General features: G+C 35.0%; 1 protein-coding gene across 1 annotated transcript; it reads left to right on the top strand.

The window, feature by feature from the left end:
- Positions 1-668: 668 nt before the first annotated feature.
- On the top strand, positions 669-6338 carry LOC142549251 (uncharacterized). The gene is made up of 7 exons (XM_075658101.1): positions 669-951; positions 1744-1805; positions 2680-4326; positions 5133-5240; positions 5340-5603; positions 5708-5827; positions 5919-6338. The coding sequence occupies exons 3-7, from the start codon at positions 3223-3225 to the stop codon at positions 6207-6209; spliced, it is 1887 nt and encodes a 628-aa protein (XP_075514216.1). The 5' UTR covers positions 669-951; positions 1744-1805; positions 2680-3222; the 3' UTR covers positions 6210-6338.
- The last annotated feature ends 13198 nt before the right edge of the window (positions 6339-19536 follow it).

Raw genomic sequence — 19536 nt, forward strand, 5'->3', positions numbered from 1 at the left:
AAGCTATGAATATGTCTATTGAGTGTGAGCTTTTTCGTTACTGATCTTGTAAGGCTGAATTCAAAGATTCACTCAGAATGAATGTGCGCAAAAGTCTCATTCTCAGCTGAACTCCTCGGCTATTTATAGGCTTTTCTTCCGACGATAATATTGAATGCATTTGAATGATTTATATCACTACAAGAAAAATGATTTTCCGCAGCACGTCATCAACATCGTGCATTAAAAGCACGCTGCGAATATTACTTTTAACGGCGTGCACCCATATGTGCGCTGTTAATATTGTTGCATTTGAAAGAAATAACGACGTGCACTAAAAGCACGCTGCAGATAGTAATAGCCGCAGCATGTATTTATGTGTGCTGTTAATAAAATTTTTGCAGCTTATTATTAACAGCGCACAATAAAGGCACGCCGTTAATAATACACTACAACATTAACGGCGTACATTTAAAGCACGCTGTTAATATTTTTATTCGCGGCGTGTGCCCGTACATGCGTGCTATTAGTAATATTAGAAATCACACAAACAATATTATTTGCAGCGTGTCCGTGTATCCATGCTGATAATATTATTAGAACACACTCTATTGCAGCGTGCGATGCGTGCTATTAATAATAGGGAAATAAATTTGCGCCAATTTCCCAAATTTCTCACATCTCCGCGCCGTCCTTTGTTTTCTTCGTAGACACACCCTTCTCTATTTCCCAAATTTCTCACACCTCCACGCCTTTCTCCCTGAATCGCTGGATCGTCTCTTCGCTTCAATCGATCGCGATCGCTATCTTCCTTACTTCCTCGGTTTTCTTCGTACACGCATGCTCTTCTCTATTTCCCAAATTTCTTTCACACCTCCACGCCTTTGTCTCTGAATCGCTCGATCGTCTCTTCTCGCTTCAATCGATCTTCTCGCTTCACTCAATCGCTCAGTGGATTCTCGCTTCACGCAAGTATGGTTTCTTTTCTCAAAAATTCAATCGAGAAATTTTGTGGATGCATATATATTTTTAGGTTTATATTGTTTTTATGTTTTCGCTTCTTAATGTTCTTCGAAGTCGGTTTGACCAAGTTTATTTTGTTCTTAAAAAAAAAATCTTATGTTTTCTCTGTAATTAGCATCTCTACGAGGAATTGAATTTCTACAAGTCCCAAACCACTTCTCTCGAGAGTGGATTCAGTCAAAAAAGACAGTGATGGACAAAGTTTCTATTTTAGCTTACTTAGCCTTTCGCCTCTCAACTTTGGGTTCAGGTTTGCTGAAACAGAAGTGTTGTTAGTAAAGAGACTGATTTATGATTAATATTGGAAACCTGAATTTTCTAAGGAATTGTTCGTTGAAACCATAAGTGCTATTCAAAGCATCATTTTAATCAGCAATTATGAATCAAAGCATCATTATCAAAAAGCATCTTTTTTGACTGAATCCACTCTCGTATTCAACATTATTTTCTCAGCTTCAAAACTCAAAATTAGGCATAAAGACCTTTATTAGAAGGGAGAATGGTCGTCATTTTGAACACAGGTTTTCAGGGGTAGTAACCAGTAAATGTGAAGCCCCTTCCGTCAATTTTTTTTATGCATTACATTGAGTGAAACCCAAGTGATAAGCAAAGGATGAAAATTCACTGCAATTTTCCTGCGTTACTACAGTTCTCCTTTTTTTTGTTATTGGACCAGTAAGCTTTTCTTTTGTTTGAATAATGCGTGATGATCTTGATTGTATTATTCGCATATATTTGCAGGGAAACTATTTAAGTGGATTGATTCCCTCTGAGTTGGGAAACCTTTCTCAGCTTCAAAGCTTGTAAGTAAACTATTTAGAATTTGTTGAACATGATTATGGCTATATAACACCAATAAAGTCTTAATCTTCAATTGTCTGAATTTCTAGTTGCTATTTAATATTCAATTGTCTGAATTTCTCCCATCAAAATTCTTGGTAGGAGAGAATTTTTTCTATGAAGATCATTTGGATCATGTTATTAGCATTTTTTATTAAACAATTATATAGAAATGTGTAAAAAATTCGGTAAAAGCATGTCCATTTTAGACGTGTTAAAAATATATTCAACGAGTTAAAAAACAATATCAATAATTGATAATCGATAATCGAGTAGAGATTATATTTTTATGATTCCTTACTATTCTTGAATTTTCTGGCAATAAAAAATACACATCACTTCATATTGTTTTTTAATAGTTCAGGAGAAATATGTTCATTTCATTAGTTTAATTTAAATGTTTAATCATTCTAATGTAATTAGATGAGCAGTGGTAGGGTCAACTAAATGTACTACTTCCACGGACCTTTCATCTAATAAAAACAAGACATCCGATGACTCAGGGAATATTATCAATATGTAACACTGGATTAATTATTTAATGATTATAACTGTGGATTTGTTATTTCCTTGTCTAAAAATAATTTATGTGCTGGTATAATTATTAATTATTGAAGGGAGTGACAGAATCCATAGTGGAAATTAATTAAATTTGAGATTTAAATTATTGAAGGGTTGCTAGGTTTAGAACTAGTTTAAATTTATATTCTAATTTATGTGTCAACTATGCTTAAAATAAATTTCTTAAACAACAATAATATTTTATACCTTTCATTAATTTTTCTGCTGATAGTAAAACAATGTAATGAACGGTGAAGTCATATATTTGTATCTCAGGGTTTGGGTGATTTACAGAATGGATAAGAAATGGATTCATCTGCCTTCAAGGCTTGTACCCGAGTATGAAGAAGGGGTACAAAAATTTATCACACAAGCTAGGAACTATGCCAAAACACGTGAAGTTATCTTATGTCCTTGCAAGCGTTGTAAAAATAAAAAGTATATGAAATTTGACCAAGTGTACGACCACTTAATCATTAAGGGATTTGATCCTTCTTACACTATTTGGGTCTTCCATGGTGAAAGTTATAACTCACAATCTCAAGGCGAATGTAGTTCAGGAATTCGTAAAGAGGATGAAAGTAGAGAGGCATATCACTTATATAATGATGTCTTTGTACCTGAAGAAGAGGATGAACACAATATGTCTCAAGCAAAAGATTATGAGTTTGCTAATTTATTAGAAGATGCAGAAACTCCACTGTACCCTGGTTGTACAGCTTATACAAAGTTGTCAGCAGTCGTCACGTTATATAATTATAAGTCTACTAATGGTCACACTACAATAGTTTCAATGAGCTACTGAAGATCTTAGTTGACATGCTTCCAGAAAAAAATACACTTCCAGAAACTGTTTATTCGATGAGAAAATTGTTAAAACCATTTGACTTAGGATATGAGAAGATTCATGCTTGCCCAAACGATTGTTGTCTGTTTAGAAAAGATCTTAAAGACCTTGACCGTTGTCCAAAGTGTGGTTCCTCAAGATGGAAGGTAGACAAAGTCACCACCAAAGTTCGTAAAGGAGTTCCTGAAAAGGTGCTACGATATTTTCCTGTGTTACCAAGATTGAAAAGGATGTTTAAATCAAAAGAAAAGGCCGAAGAGATGATTTGGCACTCCAACCACAAAAGTCAAGATAATATGATGTGTCATCCAGTTGATTCAGTAGCTTGGGATACAATAAATCATAAGTGGCCAAATTTTGCATCAGATCCTAGAAATCTCCGCCTTGGTCTTGCAACAGATGGATTCAACCCTTTTGGTGACCTTAGTTCCAGATATAGTTGTTGGCCTGTTATTTTGGTCAATTATAACCTTCCACCATTGACGTGCATGACAAAGGAAAATCTTATGCTGACATTACTGATTCCAGGCCCGAAGCAACCGGGAAATGATATTGATGTATACTTGGAACCCCTTGTGGAGGATTTGAAGGAGCTGTGGGACAAAGGTGTGGAGGCGTATGATGCATTTAACAAGTCAATGTTCAATCTGAAGGTTATTTTGATGTGGGCAATCAATGATTTTCCAGCTTATGGAAATTTAGTTGGATGTGCCACAAAAGGGAAACTCGGTTGCCCAATATGTGGTGAAGACATATGTTCAATGTGGCTTAAGTATAGTAGAAAGTTTGCATACTTGGGCCATAGGAGATTTCTTTCCCCTAATCATCTATTACGTGAGAAAAAGAAGTGGTTTAATGGGAAAAAGGAGAGGGGAAGAAAAGTGAGACATTTGAATGGGTTAGAAATTGTCAATGCGACGAAAGATATTGAAAATGACTGGGGTAAAAAGAAAAATAGTGACACTGTCAATACTTCAAGTCGAAAAAGGAAGAAGCAGGATAATTCAAAAGAGTTACGAAAACCAGTTCAAATGTGGAAGAAAAAGTCCATATTTTTCGATTTGCCATATTGGAGTGTAAGTTATTTTCACTTTATTAATTATTTTTTTATATAAATTAGTTTTTTTTAATCCTATATTGTTAGAAATATTATGAAGTAACACTATGAAACGTGATGATGGTTATTTTTAGGGGCTTCTACTACGTCATAACATAGATGTGATGCATGTTGAAAAGAATGTCTGCGAGAATATCATAGGCACACTGTTAAACCAGAAGAAAAAATCCAAAGATGAAGTGAATGCTCGCAGAGATTTGATGCATTTAAAAATTAGAGAAGAATTACATCCTCAAGAAAAGGGAGAAAATAAATATCACTTGCCTGCTGCACCTTACACATTGTCTAAAAAGGAAATGAATATATTTTGCTCTAGGTTGAAGAAAATAAAGTTACCCGATGGCTATAGCTCAAATATTGGTAACTGTGTTTCTTTAGAAGATCGTAAACTTATTGGGCTGAAATCTCATGACTGTCATGTTCTAATGCAACAATTGCTATCGGTAGCATTGAGAATTCTTCTACCGAAAGGTCCGCGTAATGCTATATATCTGTTGGGTGCATTTTACAATGAATTATGTCAAAGAGTGCTAGATAGGAACCGTTTAGAACAACTCGAGGAGAATACTGCTGAAATTCTATGCATGTTGGAAAGATATTTTCCACCTGCTTTCTTTACCATCTCGGTTCATTTGACAATTCATTTAGCAAGAGAGGCTCGCTTGTGTGGGCCAGTCCAATTCCGCTGGATGTATCCATTTGAAAGGTAATAAATAGTGATGTATATATATACATCTTTTGAATTTATATATTTCTATATTTAAGGAGAAGACAACTCAGGGAGATACAAAAATTACAAGATCACAAGTTTGGATTGAAGGACACAAGAAAAAAAATGGGGAACCTATTACTGAAGCTGTTGGAGAGAAAATGGTAATAGAATTATGTCTTTTTTATTTGCATCAGATCCTAAGAAAAAAATGACCAACATAAATTTGTTATTTTCTCAGAAATTATCTTTGTTATTTGTAGAAACAAATACAAGAATGTCCACCTGAATCTCAAAACACAACTAACATTGCTGATGATGCAATTAGACTTGTGTTTGGCAAGGAAACTCGGGGTAGAGTGCGTGGGATGGGCTTTGGAGTTACACCATCAAAAGTTGGAGCTTATGTACAACAAAATGGCACTGTTAAACAACTTCAAGATATGGTGCATAACCTTCAACAAGAAATGCAAGAAATGAAGTCTATGTTTTTACAAAGTATGAGACAACAAAATCAACAAGAACATGTTAGTAATTAAATAACATACAAAATCAGTTTGATATATTGTACACTTAAATGCTTTTGGACTATCATGAAGACATGCTTGACACAATTTGTTTGTAAACTTAGGTTGCTAGTGGTGGCATTGATAGCGGTATTGGGAATGAAGTTGGTAGCAATAATGATATCAATATTGGTGCAAAGAAAATTTGTAATTTTGATAATGTTAAACATCTTACTACAGCTCAGGTAACTATCTTAAAATTACGTGTTTCTAAAATACAAGATTTTTACAAAATAGGAATTGTAAAATTAACAAATTTGTATTGTTTATTTGCAGTCAAATTTGAAGAATGTGAGTTGTGGAGATATATGTCCTAATAGTAAATGTAAGTTGCTTCATTGGTCTGTTTATGGATTAGTTGTTGCAGAAGGTCGAATTGCATCTACAGATCCAAACACAAAAGTGCATCATGTTGTTCTTGGTAGATCTTGTTGGAAAGTTTGGATTGATAAGGTTTTGGTAGAGAAGGTGGATCTAATTCGACCAAATGATGAAATGCAGTTTCTCGATGACGCAATAGGAAGCACGGTCGCATGGTTATCTAAATTTGTAGTATTGTGTGATTGATATAGATTCTACATATTTTTGTGGATTGAAAATTTAATTATTGGTATGTTCTAGCTATTTTGTTACAGATTTTGTATCTTGAGACTTTCTGTTTTGGTAAATATGATGAAAAAGAATGACTTTTATTAATTTTGTGTGTGGATATTATACTTAAATTTGCACTAAATTTATTATACAAAATTGATTTCTCGTTTCTGTGAAAAAATCGAGTTTTTCCGTTTTCCAAGCTCCGCGGCGCTAGGCAGATAAAATTGAATGTTATTTTTACTGATTTTCTTTCAACGGCGTGCAAACATGCGCTGTCGATTCTTTTATCCACAACGTGCCATGCACGCTGTTGATTCTTGTATCGACGACGTATAATGCGAGCTATAGATGCATATATTTGCAGCGTGCGATGCGTGCTGTCGATTCCAAATATTCGCATCGTGTGAGACGTGCTGTCGATTCTACTATCCACGACGCATATTCGCAGCCTGCAATGCGTGCTGTTGATTCTATATATTCGCAGCGTGCTTGGCGTGCTATAGATACATATATTCGCAGCATGCGATACCTGCTGTCGATTCGAAATATTCGCAGCGTGCAAAACGTGCTGTCGATTCTACTATCCACGACGTATATTCGCAGCGTGCAATGCGTGCTATTGATTCTATATATTCGCAGCGTGCTCGGCGTGCTGTTGATTCTACTATCCACGACGTGCGGTACATGCCGTCGATTTTTGTATCTGCGACGTGCAGTGCACGCTGTTAATACCATTATTCGCAGCTTGCATTTTACGCTGTTAATACCTATGACTTTCAACAGCTTTTAACTGTGCAGCATGCAATGCGCGCTGCGGAAAGCCTATTTGTACGCTGCGGAAAGGCCTTTTTGTTGTAGTGTATATCCGTTGATTTGTCCTTTCTGAACGTGTCAATATTCTTCTGACAATAGTACACTGTAGCGTTCTGATATGCGGTGCTCCCATTACAAGTTACGGTTTTCTTTGTACAAATTGTCGGTTGTTGGCTACGCTTCAGCTGATGACGCGTTCAACTGATTATCAGTTGAGTATATAGCATATTAGTTATGCTGACTTTATAACTGAGCTCTTTTAACTAATAATTCAGTATCTTCATAGATTCAGTTAGCTTTGATCAGTTTGATTGTCATCGATTATTTAGCACATTAATTATCAGTTCGGGCAACTTCAGTTCGGGTGATTTCAGTTTGAATAAGTTCAGTTGAGCCGATCAGTTCTGCAATCTTCAATCGTTTAATTGTCAAACTCCGAAATTCTGATTCCAACATTATTGTTTTAAAATATTATAAATTTTAAAAATTTATATATTTTTCGGCATTTCGGTATTTCGGTATATATCGAAATTTTCAAATTTCATACTGTTACCGTACGAAAAAATTCAGTATTGTTACCGTACCAAATTCTTTGATATATCAAAAATTCTGTATTTTTTGGTACAATAATCGGTATGTCATACAAAAATTCATATGTTTTCCAATAAAGATTTCTATGAGAGGAAAATAAATATCTATGTAGACACACTTAGCGGCTCAAGTTGATGACATGTGGTATGTCATCACATATGGTCCAATGAAGATCTTAAAAGCGAATCCACCCGTTGCAGTATCTGATGGTGCTCCACAGATGAAGGAGAAGCACTGGTCTGAGTGAACGCCTAAGGATAAAAAGAAGGTCAACCTCAACAATGTGGCAAAGGATATCCTCTACAAGACTCTAGACAAATTATGTTTAGAAAAATCAAGACTTATTTTACAGCAAAAGAGATTTGGGAAAGTTGATCCAAATCTATGAGGAAAATGACAAGACCAAGGAAAACAAGATAACTATTGTTATCCAAAAGTTCGATAATATCAAAATAAAGCCTGACGAAACTATAAATGAGTTTGATAAATAGTTTTAGCAGTATCATCATTGAACTTTCATCTTTCGGTAAGGAATATTCCAACTGTGAGATTTCTTCTGAGGTAATGAGAACACTTTTAGAGAATGAGATGTAATGATGGTGACCATGAAGGATTCGAAAGGCCTTAAAAAACTAGAGTTGCATGATTTATTTGTTGACTTGAAATCTTATGAGTTTGAGCTAAGGATAAGGACAGAAGAGGAACCATCCACTTCTCAACCCACAAAAGCATAAAATAATCCAAAGTTCATGTGTGTATGTGTGGTTCGAAGAGCCACAGATCAGTCCACGTGGAGGACTGTCAGTGGAGGGATTTTAAAATTAAAAAAATTTTAGACGGCATTATAATGATTTATTTCAAATTTTAAGAAGATAACAGTCACGTTTAGTAGGATAGTCATAGAGTTGATGTATTTATACATAATGACGTGGGAAAACGTGCCCTGCATACAGAAAAGTACTGGTTGCTTTAATTTGATTAGGGGGTAAGCAGTTGAGTCACTCAATAAACATGGGTGTGAAAATATGTTTTCTTTAACCCATTGATTTATCGACTTAACCGATGGTTCCCCCTAAATATATGCACCAAATGGTCTCAACCTCAGAAGATGAACCATGAAATGTGGACATGAATCTCTTCATATTCTCCTGTTAATAATAATTATTGTGACTCTTTGTATGGTTCGAATCTATAAATACAAGAAAATAGTTATTCACAAATCACTTGAAAATTTTAGTAGTAAAGCAAGATCATATGGATAAGCCAAGCAGGTGTCAGCAACCAGATTTGGCGGAGGATTTTGTGCAATCCATAATGGCTGCTCGGAAGGCCACTATAGAGGACAACATCTTTGAACAGACGCTGTCTACCTAGAAAAAGATCTAGGAAACGAGTGGCAACAAAAAAAATAGGTATCAATGGCGTCTCCGCGTGGCTGATGCTGCAGACATCTACACTGATGAAGGTGTCTATCTGCTGATGCTCCTCAAGGAGCGGAAGGTTGTGAGAAGGATTGCCTTCTCAGAAGACTTCATGAGGACCTCTATTGGAGGTTTAACCACTTGGTCTGGAGATTGGCAGTAGATGAGGAAATTTCAAATGTAAATGCCCGATTCCATCGAAAATATATAAAAATTTATTTTGTTTACTATTGTTGTCTCTTTATGGCTTTATTAATTCCTGTATTTAATCTTGGAAATGAATCAACATTTAAACATGTTAAAATGACTAAGATAAATCAATTAAACCAAGAATATTTCGAAAATAGGAGAACTTAGCGTCTGGTAGAGGTTTGGTGAATATGCCTGCTGCTTGTTGATCTATTGAGACATAGTCAAGACGAATTTCTTTCTTCATGACATGTTCTCAGATAAAATGATTTCTTATATCGATATGCTTTGTCCGAGAGTGCAATACAAGATTGCATGTAATGGCTATTGCACTAGTATTGTCACAGAAGATGGGAGATTCAGCAGTTTGAATTCCATAATCTTTATGTTGTTGTTGTATCCATAGCATTTGAGAACAGCAAATTCCAGCTGCTAGGTACTCTGCTTCAGCTGTTGATGTGGCAATAGACTTTTGTTTTTTACTGAACCAAGATATTAGTCTATTGCCCAAGAACTGATATGTTCCTCATGTGCTCTTCCGGTCAATTTCGCAACCAACATAATCTGCATATGAATAACCTACAAGATTTAAACTTGAATCTTTGGGATACCAAATACCCATATTAGTAGTACATTTAAGATATTTAAGGATATGTTTTGTAGCAGTATAATGAGATTGCATAGGGTTAGCTTGAAATTGTGCGCATAAACAAACCTCAAACATGATATTTGGTCGGCTGGCGGCAGATATAGTAGTGAACCAATCAATCCTCCGTACAATTTTGTGTCTACTGAAATTCCCACTTCATCTTTGTCCAATTTGATAGATGAGCTCATTGGGGTAGCAGCTTTGGAGCAATTCTTCATTCCAAACTTCTTTAGCATGTCTTGTGTATATTTAGCTTGGTTAATGAAGATGTCGTTTTCTGATTGATTGACTTGCAATCCTATGAAGTAGTTTAATTCTCCCATCATGTGCATTTCAAACTTTTCCTGCTTAGCTTGGAGAATCTCTTATAAAATTTAAAATTAGTTGACCTAAATATAATATCATCAACATAAATTTGCGCAAATAATGAATGATCATCTTTTGAAAATTTGAACAGTGTTTTGTCAACCATTCCAATCGAGAAGTCATGATCAAGAAAAATTTGGTTATGGTATAATACCATGCCCTTGGTGCTTATTTAAGTCCATGTAATGTTTTATCTAATTTGTAAACATGATAAAGATGAATGTGACTGACAAAACCAGAGGGTTGTTCTACATATATTTCTTCATTGAGCAAACCATCTAAGAATGTAGACTTAATCCATTTGATATACCTTAAAGTATTTGAATGCTGCAAATGCAAGAAATATTCTAATTGCTTCTAGTCTAGCAACAGGGACAAATGTTTCATCAAAATCAATATCTTCCTCTTGTCTATAACCTTGTGCCACTAATGTGGCTTTATTTCTAATTATTGAACTGTTTTCGTCCATCTTGTTTCTAAATACCAACCTAGTGCCAATTACATGCAGATTAGTAGTTCGAGAAACTAAATGCCAAACTTTGTTTTTTTCGAATTGATTAAGTTCCTCCTGCATAGCTTCTATCCAGTTGGTATCATTTAATGCATCCTTGATTTTCTTAGGTTCTAATTGAAAAACAAAAGCAACATGCTTAAATTCATTAATCATTTGTTTTCTGGTTCTAAGAGGAACTGTTGGGTTACCGATGACCAGATTGAGTGGATGATCCTTTTTCCACTAGAGGCATGGTCCATATGGATTGGGCTCTATTGTTTGAGCCGTTGTATCTTCTTGTTCCACCATTTCATCATCTGTCTGATTAATTTCCTGCGGGTGATTGTTCACCAGTTCATCTTCTTGATGAAGTTGTTCTTGGACGGTTGGACTTTTTTCAGAAATGTTCTCAACCATTCTTCTTAAATCTATCTCACCATCACTGCTAGATTCAAGGTTAGTAGCATCTAATTTATTAATTAAATCATGAATGATGTTACTATTATTGTCGTGAGAGATGGATGATTCATCAAATACAATGTGTATGGATTCTTCAACAGTGAGAGTTCTTTGATTGTAAACTTTATTTGCTTTGCTCACTGCTGAATATCTCATAAAGACACCATTATCGGATTTAACATCAAATGCAGTTAAATGTGTCTTGCCATTGTTCTATATAAAACACTTACAACCGAATATACATAAATATCCAATTTCTGGCTGCTTGCCAGTCGAGATCTCATATGGTGTCTTTTTATGATTCTTGTTGATCATGGACCGATTCTGAGTATAAGAAGCAGTTCTAACTGCTTCTGCCCAAATTCTCTGAGAGATTCCGTATTCAGCTAGCATAGTTCTAGCTGCCTCCTTAAGATTGTGGTTTCTTCTTTCTGCAACTCCATTCTGTTGCGGTGATCTAGCAACTGAGAGCTCATGCTTGATGTTGTGATCTTCAAGATAGTATGATAGGAATTGGCTTAGAAATTCAGTTCCTCTATCACTTCTGATCCTGTCCACTGCTACAATTTTCTCATTTTAGAGTCTCTTAAGAAGTTTGATGAGCTGAGCAGCGGTTTGGTCTTTGGAACTTAGGAATATTACAAATGTGAACTAGGAGAAGTCATCAATTACCAAAAGGGTGTATTTCTTTCCCCTTAAGCCCATTATCGGTATGGGTCCAAACAGATCCATGTGGGGTAGTTTCAGGCATCTAGCAGATAACATTCTTCCTTTATTCTTGAAGGTTGAGCGAACTTGTTTACCTAGTTGACAAGTATTTCAGATTCTACCTTTTGCAAAGTCAATGTTAGGCAAACCAGATACAACTTAAGCTTGCTAAGAATGGCAATAGATTTGAAATTATGATGATTAAGTCATTTGTGCCAAAGCCAATTCTTATTAACCTTATATCTATTATGCTCTCTAAGCCCAATCAACACAGTATTGCCTACAACATATTTAACAGTGCATGTGTGCTTGTAGAACTCAATGGTATAGCCATTGTCACATAATTGGCTTATGCTAATCAGGTTATAACACAAATTTTTGACTAAAAGCACATCTTTAATGATAATATTGATATGGATAATCTTATATTTTCCCACAGTTTTACCTTTAGAGTTATCACCAAAGTTGATTCTTGGTCCTTTGTAGTTAACAACTTCTGATAGAAGGTTTTTGTTTCCTATCATATGTCTGGAGCAAATGTTGTCCAGAAACCAGATGGATTCTTCCAAGTTCTTCTTCTTCAGTACCTGAAATCATTAGAGTAGGAACTTGGTACCATTTCCTATTTGGGTCCTGAATTGATTAGACCCTTAGAGACCCACACATGGATTATCCCGAGGGATTTTCCTTGGTGTGTCCCAAGATGGATGCAGTTAGTGCATAATCTGGTGATGTGTGCAATTGTCTTGGCCGTCTGTCATTGTCAATCAATTTTACCTCTTTTGAACCGGTTGGATGTTGTAATATCGGTTAGGTCTTATTTTTGAATGATGTCCAGTTGAACTTGACTTTCTGTGTAACAAATCTGAACCGTTATGAATGGTTGAATTTGGCATGCATCTAAGCCACGATCGGTTGGATTTAGCATTCTCAAATTTGACATATCCTATACCATGTCGCCTTCCATTGTTCTCAAGTCTTACGTTCTGATTGCTTTGGACTTCAGGCTCATTATGTTCATGTACCATATTAGATCTGACATATTTAATTGATTTTAAAATGACTTTAACTAGCAGTGGTTGAGTTTGTGTTTCAGAGGTGTTGCACTCACTGATGCTGTAACCAAGCCCGATTCTGTCTCCGACTGAGGACTTGTTCCATGTGTTGATTGTGTTGATCAACCATTTATTTTCTTTTAACTTTGCATGGAACAATATACGCAGGTCATCATTCTCAGCCGCTAGCAGATTTAACTTTACTTTCAAACCCTCAACTTCCTTTTGCTGCGAGCAGCTTGAGAGAGTTAACTTGTTTTTTAAGTCCTGTTTTTTTGCTTTAGCTTCATCGAATTGCTGCGATAGTTCCTTAAACTCATTCACCATATCGTGTAGTTATGTGACAAGGTCTTCTCATGTAAATTCAATAGAGTAAAAGTCAAATACCATTTCATGTGGATTCCAGTCTTTACCAGCCATGAGACATTTTATTATCTCATCGTCGCTTTCACTTGTAGATACCTCGGAGATGGATCTTTTCCAATCTGAGTCGACCCACTTGCTTTTACCTGCTTCTGCAACCAAAAGTCATTGGTTTTTCTTTTTGGTGAACTTTTTGTCATCTTTGGACCGTCTCCTATCAACCGGTCTCTTTTCATATTTCATCAGTCAGTTGCACTCTGCATTAAAATGTCCCTTCTTTCCACAGTTAAAGAAAGTTTGACCATCATCTGTATGGTCCTTTTTGAAATATGGTTTGGTCATTTGAGATTGATTTTTACGCATAAATTTACTAAACTTTCTCACAAATAGGGACATGGCTTCATTGCTCAGTTGCTCAGTCATTTTTTTGCTTGTGGACTCCTCGACCGGAAGAGTCACTACAGTAGCTTCCAGGTCCTTTGTTTGAGAAGCGGATGGTTCTTCTTCACTTGTATTCCAAGCTCGAACTCGTACGCTTTAAGATCGGCAAATAGATCGTGGAACTCCAGCTTGTTCAGATATTTTGATTCTCGCATCGCTATTGTCTTTCCGTCCTATTCTCTGGGAAGAGCTCTCATTACCTTCAAGGCAGTTTCACGGTTAGAGTATTCTTTTCCTAGTTAAATAAGTTCAATAATAATAGCACTAAACCGTTCATCAAATTCTTCGAGGGTTTCTCCTGGCTTCATCTTTGCATTGTCAAATTTCTGGATAGCGACTATCAGTTTGTTTTCTTTAGTCTGGTCATTGCCCTCACACATTTGTTTGAGTTTTCCTCTTTAAAAATATTTGCTTTTAAAATTAGTTTTCAACCGTTTTAGGCGGTTGAAATATTTTCTCAAACGTTTAGAAATATGAACCACTTGAAAAGTGCGGAAGACGGTTCAATATTTCTAATGATAGTTTCAACCGGTTGGCAATATAATCTACAAGATATGGTTTGAATTGTAAAGGCTTGTGAAAAGTAAGGACACGAGAATTTTATAGATGTTGGAGAAAACGCTCCTATGTCACCTCTTCTTCCTCTGTAGGAATGATTCCACTAAAAGAGTTCGGCTTTACAAAACTCTTTGCAACAGTCCACTCCAATCAAGACTTATCACACTGTCTGTTTTGGAACTCTTAATTATCACTTCACACTTTTAGATTTTAAGAACACTCAATTCACCACACACCAATATTAATCAAATAACCAAAAGGTTATTGATGTAAGTAAAACAATCTGTTTTAGTAGCACGAATATGATCCTTGAGTGATCAGATATCTTTCTGTTGAGTTCGTTCTTGAATGAGCGATGAGGTATATGATCTTTGATTGCGCTCAGATTCTTTAAGTGTGCAGGCTTGAAGATAATCACACTGTTGAAATCTTGATGATTATGTATCGCGTTCTGCTTTTTGCATACTTCAGCTCTTCTTATATAACTTGTCATTCCAACATCGAAAAGAGATGAGCAATGTTAACCTGTAACCTTGGAATGATGTGCCACTATCAGCTGTAAATACATTAAATGTCTTTCAGCAACACATTTAATATTTTCTTTGCTAGCACAACTTTGAATCTCGTTCTTTGAAGAGTTACTGCTGAGCTGAGTATTCTTTTATGGTAACTGTTTTTGCCATCAGAACTTTGTAGGATATAAGTAATATTTTTTTTCTGGGATAGTGACATAAATGCAGATCAATATCGAGACAAGTGCAGAACATGGATGACTTGTAGCTGTGCAAAACCATTTGAATGTTCTGAACCGGTTAGACAATGTCTTTCAAAAAATGAGTAACAAATAGCTCTTTAATGGCTCGACATAAAGTCTTCGAACAGCCGGTTGAACTTCTTCTGTTTCAAACGGTTGAAAGGTAGGCAGTCTGAAATTCAATCGGTTGGTGACTAGGAGGTTGAAAGATAAGACGGTTCAGCCGGTTCTCGTTATACACAAAAGATTGCAGATGTTTCCTGAAACAGTTAAGTTTTGTTTTGATTTTGTCGATCACCAAAACTCTTAGGTAATTTTCTTGACACATATTTTCTTAAAACTCACCAACAATTGAATAACTTATAAGTTATTTTGAGGAGTTAATAAACTCATCCGAACACTATCAAATTTAAATATGAAATAATTTATAAATTTGAAAAAACAAATGCCATTAATTTAAATAATGAGTATATTATTTCGAAAAGATATATTAATTCTGTGACATAAACTATAAATATGATATACTATAAATCAGCGAATGCGTAGAAATATCTGGCATGTGAGGTTGACAATTAATGTAAATTGTAAATTTTACATTAATTTTAAATTTTGCACAAACTGATCTCACGTGAATCAAAGTATATTTGAGAATCTAATTTAATAATAAAATATTTCGAGTGCAAATTATTGTAAGTAATGGCCAACCATGTATCATTCACGTTGTATACTCTGGATTTAATAAACAACTGGTTTTTTAAATTATTTTGAAAATAGTCGTCTGCATGGATAGAGTGTGACGCCCGTTTAAGAATTCATAATTGTTCCCTTACTAAGTGCCACATTTTTTACAATCTTTATTTTTACCATTATTATTAAAAATATTGTAGATAAAAATTTAAATATTTTCTACTATCATTAAAAGATTATATACAAATATTTACATTCTTATTTCAAATATGTACAATTATTTTACAGCGGAAGTTTAACATTTATTTATAAACAGATCGTCCCAACTTTCAAATGCTCTTATTTCAGCCTCAGTTATTTTCCTCATGTTCCAATTCTAGGGTTCCTGTGTCTGGAAATTACAATAGACGAAAAGAAACAGAGGGTTAAGTCTTTGAGGACTTAGTGAGTTTAAATTAGTATATAGCTTTTAAATAAATTAAAATAGCGCTTCATTATAATTATGCATGAATTAATAGGCATAACAATTTAGATGTTATGAATGCTATTCAATGGAATAATAGATAAATGAAAATTTCATAAATTAATATTGGCGGCTCTAATTAAGTACTTTTTACGAGTCGGGTGAACCATTCTCCGGACCGAAGTATTCATTTGTTCAGATGAACCATATACCCGAGACTTTTGACCCATTGTTCATTGGACTCATTTTCCGGGCCGAAGCCACGTTGTCCAGTGGACTCAATTTCCGGACCGAATTCCGTTGTCCATGACTCCATTCATTAATGGTATATCGATCCATTCATATATATGCAAGAAAATATATCAGTAATTGAAATGAATTGTAGATGATATTTGAACATTAAATAAATGCTATTGAAATTTTCAGGCCAAATGCCAAAGGCTTTAATAGAAAAATGAATAGTAATTTCCTCACCTGATAACTTACAATTTAGGTAAATAGCTGATCATTTCCAGATTATTTTTTTTAATCAAAATTTAACCCGGTTGATTTTACTTAAGTTTGCAAAATTTATATTAATTAGAAGATATCTCCAAACATTACGAAAGTTGGCCAAAAAGTCGGAAACATCACCAGGAAAGTTCGGCCTCCGTTTATGGAAAGGTTTATGGATTTTCTTCTATTTTTCTTCCTTTTTTCCCCTTCCTTTCTTCTTTCCTCCACCGTTTTTTTCTCTCTCTCTCGGCTGGTTTTTGTGAATTGAGAAAAGGGTTCAGCTTATATTTATAGCCGAGAATCCATACTTATCTTTATTAATTTTTTTTATTTATTATTAAATGAAAAAATTTTTATGTTTATCCAAACTTAATATTATTATATTCTTGTATCTAATTATTATATTATATTAAACCTATGTATTAAACCTAATTATAATTTATCTTACATTGAACCTAATGATTATTGTACTTAATTACTTAACATATATATTGAGCTTAATTATAATATTTTATTATATTTTGGGTATTTGGTCATGGAATGAGAACCTATAGTACTTGATGAATTTTTTTAAGTGTATTATGATGTATTTTAATGTATTTCTAGATACTTTGGACAAATAAAATTTGTACCAAAAAAATAATGTGAAAAAGTCAAAAATGAAATAATAAAATTTATACTAATAAAAATGCATTTATGCACCTTTGTTTTTAGGGTGTCACAATATCCCCTCCTTTTAAAAATCTGGACCCCAGATTTAAGAGTTAATGGAATAAATGAGGATATTGACATCTCATATCTTTCTCTGTTTCCCACGTTGCTTCTTAAATGTTGTGGTTTTCCATAAGACTTTTATCAACTGAATTGGTCGACCACGAATTTCCTTTATTCTTTGGTCCAAAATCTTCACAGGTTATTCTTCATATGTTAGATTTTCTTCCAGATCTATCTGTTGGTGGTCAATCAATTGGGATGAGTCTACTTTGCATTTCCTTAATTGTGACACGTAGAATACGTTATGTATACCAGAGATATTTTCGGGTAGAGATAGACGATAAGCCACAATGCCTTTTCGTTCTATCACTTCAAAGGGTCCAACACATCGAGGATGCAACTTTCCCTTCTTTCCAGTACGCTTGATTCCTTTTCTTGGTGATACTTTTAGTAATACGTAATCTCCGACTTCAAATTTCAAATCTTTCCGCCTCTTAGCTGCATAACTCTTCTGTCAACTTTGAGCTGTTTGTATTCGTTGCCTGATAAGTTGTATTTTGTCGATAGCTTCTTGTATAATGTCAGGCCTGATTGCTCGTTCTTGTCCATTCTTTGTGCCTCTCCATTCATCGATATCCCAGTTAAGAGGATAACGACATTTCCTTCCATATAATGCTTCATATGGTGCCATTTTTATTGAGGATTGATAACTATTATTGTATGAAAATTCAACTAGAGGCAAATGTTTTCCCCAGTTTGCCCCAAAATCCAGCACACATGCGCGAAGCATGTCTTCCAATATTTGAATGGTTCGTTCAAACTGACCATCAGTTTGTGGATGTGCTGCTGTGCTAAAATTTAATTTGGTACCAAGGCATTCCTGAAGTTTTTTCCATAATCTTGACGTAAACTTCGGATCTCTATCAGATACTATGGTAGTGGGGATACCATGTAACCGTATAATTTCCTTCTGATAGAGTTCAGCTAGTTTTTCTACCCCATATTTGTGACTTATGGGTATGAAATGTGCTGACTTGGTTAAGCGATCAACGATAACCCATACGCTATTAAAACCTCCTGGGAGCTAGGGTAATCCGGTCACAAAGTCCATAGTTATTTGATCCCATTTCCATTATGGTATAGGAAGTGGTTGCAAAAGACCTGCTGGTCTTTGATGTTCAGCCTTTATCATTTGGCAAGATAGGCATTGTGAAATGAAATCTGCAATATCTCGTTTCATTCCTTTCCACCAGAAGTGTTTTTTAATCTCTTGGTACATCTTAGATCCTCCTGGATGAATGCTGATCCGAGACTGATGTGATTTTTCCATTATTTCCTTTTTCATTGAGCTATGCACACAAATACGGTCATGATAGAATAGTATTCCTTGTGAATTGGTGACGGAATTGGTATCAGTACGGATTTTTGAAACTTCTTGGTCCAATTCTTGATTTTGCTTAATTCTGGTATGAAATTCAGGTTCGATTCTTAATCCGGCCAAGTGCCCACGTGAATGGATGTGTACCCATTCTCTTACTTCTTTAATTTCCAAACAAGACGTGCTAATCTTTCTACTTAAAGCATCAGCCACTACATTAGCTTTACCTGATTGATAAAGAATGGAAAATCGTAATCTTCCAAAAATTCAATCCATCTTCTTTGCCTCATGTTCAGCTCTTTTTGAGTAAATAAATACTTCAGGCTTTTGTGGTCTGTATAAATATCAAAAGTGGAACCGTACAAGTAGTGTCTCCATTTTGCTAATGAAAACACTATTGCTCCTAATTCCAGATCATGAGTGGGATAATTTAACTCGTGATTCTTTAATTTTCTAGATGCATATGTAATAACTTCATCGTTTTGCATTAATACACATCCAAAGCCTTCTTTTGAGGCATCTGTGTAAACCACAAATCCTTCCGTCCTTTCTGGTAAAGCTAATACAGGTGCACTGGTAAACATTTCTTTTAATTTACAAAAACTTTTCTCACACTCATCATTCCACAAGAAAGGGTTGTCTTTGCGAGTTAGTTGTGTCAAGGGAACAGCAATTTTTGCAAAATTTTTAATGAATCTTCGGT

Source organism: Primulina tabacum, chromosome 6 (assembly GCF_025594145.1).
Source record: "Primulina tabacum isolate GXHZ01 chromosome 6, ASM2559414v2, whole genome shotgun sequence".
Lineage (NCBI taxonomy): Eukaryota > Viridiplantae > Streptophyta > Magnoliopsida > Lamiales > Gesneriaceae > Primulina > Primulina tabacum.